This window comes from Plectropomus leopardus, unplaced genomic scaffold (genome assembly GCF_008729295.1).
Source record: "Plectropomus leopardus isolate mb unplaced genomic scaffold, YSFRI_Pleo_2.0 unplaced_scaffold9490, whole genome shotgun sequence".
In the NCBI taxonomy this organism is placed as follows: Eukaryota; Metazoa; Chordata; class Actinopteri; order Perciformes; family Serranidae; genus Plectropomus; species Plectropomus leopardus.
Window position 1 is genome coordinate 1 of NW_024704177.1, and position 5,061 is coordinate 5,061.

At 38.2% G+C, this 5,061-nt stretch overlaps 1 protein-coding gene across 1 annotated transcript; it reads right to left on the minus strand.

The window, feature by feature from the left end:
* Positions 1-66: 66 nt before the first annotated feature.
* On the minus strand, positions 67-4,623 carry LOC121940835 (nucleoporin NUP188-like; the record flags this gene model as incomplete). Its single annotated transcript, XM_042483519.1, has 11 exons — positions 4,563-4,623; positions 3,365-3,419; positions 3,034-3,107; positions 2,868-2,952; positions 2,682-2,762; positions 2,338-2,382; positions 2,137-2,229; positions 1,900-2,019; positions 1,499-1,710; positions 418-532; positions 67-267 (listed from the first exon to the last, which is right to left on the minus strand). Coding segments are annotated over exons 1-11 (1,107 nt in total), but the record flags the coding sequence as incomplete, so codon positions are not given.
* Between the last annotated feature and the right edge of the window lie 438 nt (positions 4,624-5,061).

Consider the following 5,061-nt stretch of genomic DNA (forward strand, 5'->3'; position numbering starts at 1 on the left):
GTTTTTTGCTTTTCCTCCTTCCTAAAAACTTAAACCTGACCCAAATGTGTGTTTAAGTTCTCTTACATTATTCCCTGAGACTCCCAGGCCCTTCAGCATGGTTGAAATGTACTTAAACACCCCCAGCTGCAGGGCCGTGTTGCCTATCCTCCTGATCACGGGGCTGGACTCGTCTGGTCGCAAAGTGTGTCTCAGCAGGACCCAGGCCAGCAGCACCGGTGCGTGATGAGGGATGTCACCAAATGTCAACAGCAGCTGATCCATCTCCTGAAAGGAACAGAGGAAATACGGAGGTTTGGATGTCTGTCTGGTTTATTCTATATGCACAGTTGACACTCTGTATGGTTGAGTAACATTGCTATGTTGTTACATCACAGAATGTTTTTTTATTGCTGCATTGAGAGATTCAAGTCAAACCTTGATGACGTCAGGAGAACTGGAGAACTGATGCTGCTCTGTACAATCTTCCAGGGCACACTTGTGCAGGAAGTCGATGTCCATTCCCTCAACCAGAATAAGAGAGCTCAAATATCTGCAGGCCAAAGAAACATACAAGACATTGAAGATGAGAAGAAGAACAAATATCACGGAAGTTCCTTGATTTATCAGCTGAAAAATGCTCGTTGCAGATGTCGTTTATTGCTCTATACTTCACCAAAAAATAACAAGAAATTGCAGTACAGAAATAACAAATGTTTGAGATCATGTAGAAATGCCTTCACAACAGGTACACCAACAAGTTTAATTTCCAGTTGTAATTGTCCCATTCAGTAAATATCTTGGTCATTAATTATGAACATATGAATAAATTAAGAACAAATTTAAGAAATCTCTACAAAGAACATTGGCTTATGTTACATGCTTATGTGTAAAAGATGAAATAAAAGTATATCTTAGTGGCTGAGCATTTGTTTAGCTGTCACAAACCGTGCTTTCTGTGTGCTTAAGTGGCAGTGTATTAAGCTCATTTTTTTAAGTTTTTACAGACATTCACTTTAAACCAGGGATCACCAACCTTTACTGTCAAATAGAGATTTTGTTCTTTTTTTAAAAAAAATGACAAATTGACTTTGCAGTGTTGGCAGTGAGAGCAAACAAATATGTTCACGCACAGTTTAATTTTGGACTTGAAATCCATAGCTAGCCGAGCTATGAAAGAATTAAGATGAGCTGCCACATTTGTTTGGTCAAAATTTAGAGGAAAAGGAGGCCAAGTCATAGATGTATGACTCACGTTAGTTGACAAATTGTTTAAAAAGTTATTTTCATCATGCATAGGATACATGATACAATTGAACAATATAAGAGTAATTTTAGGGCAACTACAATAAAAATTAAAATGTTACTAAAATAACCGTATCCATGCAATCATTCCCATTTAATTTTTTGGCAAAGCCACAGGGTGCCACTGGAGAGGAGCCAAAGAGCTGCAGGTTACCTACCCCTGCTTTAAATGTATGAATATTACATACACACAAACTTTACGACATGCTCTTACCCGATGCGGTCGACAAGTGCGTCCATGCTCTTGTCCACTAGGTGTCTGTTGGTCTGCCGCAAACCAAAGCCTTGCTCCTTGAACATCTTGGTGAAGCTCAGCAAGTCAGAGGGGCTCATCTCAAAGTAGGCGTAATACAGAAAGATGATCTCCAGCAGCAGAGACTGTTCTCTCAGACACTGCAGGAACCACAGAGACACCTGCCTCTCCGTCTGAAAATAAAAGAAAATTATGTTACATCCTTTAATGGACAGACTGAAACATTAAGTAGACATGACTGTTGAGTTAATCAGAAAAAAAATGTGGGTAATATGTGATATTTACATTCGATTTGGGTTATATTATACAGTATTATGGCACTGACAAGAGGTAAATCAAACATATAGAAAACAAATGATCACCATGAGGTTTCCGTGAGTTTCCCATGTTGGTGCTTCTGCTTTGAAGAGGTTCTCAAATTGCGACTGGTATTTGCTTACCAGGTCCTTCTCCAGTTTATTGACACAGTTACAGTACTCAGCCTGACCAAAAACAAACACACCCAGAGTTATTTTAAGCAACAACATAAACATATTTTAGTGAGAAATGCACAAATAAAGCTGTGTTTTCCATGATGACCCAAACCAGGAGCTTCTCACCCTGTAGGGATGTCGCTCATCCTGAAAGTACGTCAGCAAGAGTAGGACGCATCTGAGCAGACACATGCGCTCCTCGTAATAATAGTCTGCCACCTGTGAATACACACACACAGCCATATGATATATGTATTCAAGTGACTATCAAGATGAATCAAATGAACGATACAGCCAGTTTAAATGGCTGCAGATGTCTGTACTGACCTTCAGCAGCAGTGCCTGGCTTTGTCGCTCATCCTTGAGAACAACCTGTGTGAAAGACACTGTTAGCGTCCATCTGAATACCTTTCATAATATCTTCTTACAATCTTTTATTTTGCTCCTTATGAAATATGCTGACTTTAATCTGTTGCAAAGGTGACTGCAGAACTAAATCCAACATAAAAACAATACCACTAAAACATACCAACTAGGTGGCACATTTAATATTTTTCTTTTTTTTTTTCATAAAAACTGCATACTGCAGGGACCTTTATATGCTGCATAATTACGCCAAGATTTCAGACACGACTAAAGCAACCATAAAAACTCCAAGTAGGAAGAGACACCTTCAACGAATCACGGGTTCCTCTGTAGTCCTCCTGTAGGTAGCATTGTAAAAGCTGCACACTCTGTTGCTCATCAAGACCCTGTAATATTATTAAAGCATTAAATCATTATGAAATTATGGAATGCACCACCGAATGCAGACACAGAATCACATCTTTTACAATGAAAGACATTTTAACTCTTACCAACAATTTACTGATCCTCAGACCAAAATCCTTCAAGGGCTGTGCGACATCTTTGTTATCCTTCACTTTCGCAGCAGAGGATGAGCTAGAAAATGTGATACTGACAATTACCCCTTTTGTTGTGATAGAAAGTACTGGATTGTATATCATTATACATTATATTTACCTGGGAGGTTTATAGTAATTGAGTCCTTGGTGCAGTCTGTCCCAGTGTCTGTCAAGCTCTGCCTCTATCTGAGCCTATGCACATAAAAAAATCCACAATAAGAAGAAGGAAAATCATTACTGTACGATCTTAAAAAACAATATGCTGTGAGTAGACAACAAACTTTTTTTTTCAAGCGACATGATAAAGTAATTGACAAATATTCATATTTCTGTGATTCTAGTATTGCTGAGACTGTTTAACACCCTGAAGACATCATAAACGCTGATTCAACTTCTACACTGTTGTGGTTGCTGCATACTCATATGGCATATGTCGCAAAAAGACTTACCGGCTCTCGCAGTGCAGATCTTCCCAACAAAATGGTCCACAATTCTCGACAGCTCCTAAGAGAACAATTGGTATAACTTAGCATAATGATAATTGATGGTGTATTTATCATACAGGACAGTAGCTATCAGTTCATTCACTTGCAAAAACACATTTTGAGCTAAAAGGCAGATTAACGGTGGACAATTTGAGGGTACACAATGATATAAAACTGTCAATTATTGATGATTCTTCCATATCATTTATGGAAAATTTATGTTCTTTTGTATCAGTGTTAAAATATTTTGCTCTGTAAGCTATTTAGCTGGAGAAGACAAAAAGAAACATTTTTTCTCATAATTTTATTCAACAAATACTTTTTCAACTTTGTATGAACAAGCCGTGAAGCAGTTTATACACTGAGACAGAGAGTTGATGTAATGTGGGAACCTCAACATGTTCATAATTACGATACTGTCTTTTATTCTTTCTTTTAAAAAGTATATCAGGACCCTACCCAGAGATACAATTATTGTCCCTTAACCTCAGTGAAAATGCATGGCCCTTCCTCCACCATATATTACTATATTTCTCAGCCTCTGGCTAGGGTAAGTGGTGGGATATTGGAGATGTTTACGGAAAACATGCCTTTAAACTCACTTGAAGGTTCTGGTGTTATGAGAATATTTAAAATAAATACAAAACAAAACCATATAAAGTTGAATGTCCCTCCACTGAGCCGAATCAAAGCTCATGATTCCCTCCCCAAAGTTTAAATATAGCCGGTGCATATGCGAAATGAAATGTTTATATCTAAACGATCTTAGCTAACATACCAAATATGTTTCTATACCAGCGTGAACATCTTCGACACAACATAACACCGTCGATTATTGGAGCTACTAGTGGCGCACTGGATTTAGAAACATGAGCGCTTGCTCTTCTCCGTCTTTCATAATTAGAGATACACTTTTCAGCTTCACAGACGCTGTTGTTGTCATGCGGCTGACACACCGCCATTCAAATATTCAACTGCTAGCACGGCTAAGCTAACTTAGCGTGGTGCTAACAGCTCAACGGACGCTTTCAAACACAGACGTTACTGCCGAAAGGGAGCGATAAAGACAGACGTTGTGCAGAAATGTCACCTCGCAGGTAAATACTTTCGAAAAACGACTTAAAACGTAGACTTTTGCTGAAGTTTGATGCCATCTGCTCACCTGACACTCAACTCCGAGTCCGCCATCTTCGTTGCCGTGTGATTGGTTGTTGTGTGATGACGTCATTTCCGGCGGAGGTGCCTTCTTCGTCGTTGGTGCCCTGATTGGCTCATCACTGCCATCTTGTGGAAATTTTTAAAAAAAGATTCATGTACCCCTGACTGATTTTCAAACGCTTCTCTAAATCAAATGTTAGTCTCGGACTAAATTCTTCCATAACTATATATATTTTTTTTAATTAAAGCATCGGTTTCAACTGTTTTCTCTACTTTTATAATCCAGCATAATTATATTTTTCGTGTATGCTAACGTATGTGATTTACATGTTCTGAATCAGTTATGTTTAGTGCAATTGCTCAAGTATACAATGAAAAGCATTTGTACTTCACTTGAATATTTCTATTTTCTGCCCATTTATATTTAATATAATTGGCAAACTACACTACACTTCAGAGGCAAATAGGCAAATGTTTTACAGCTTCAATTACTTTGCAAATAA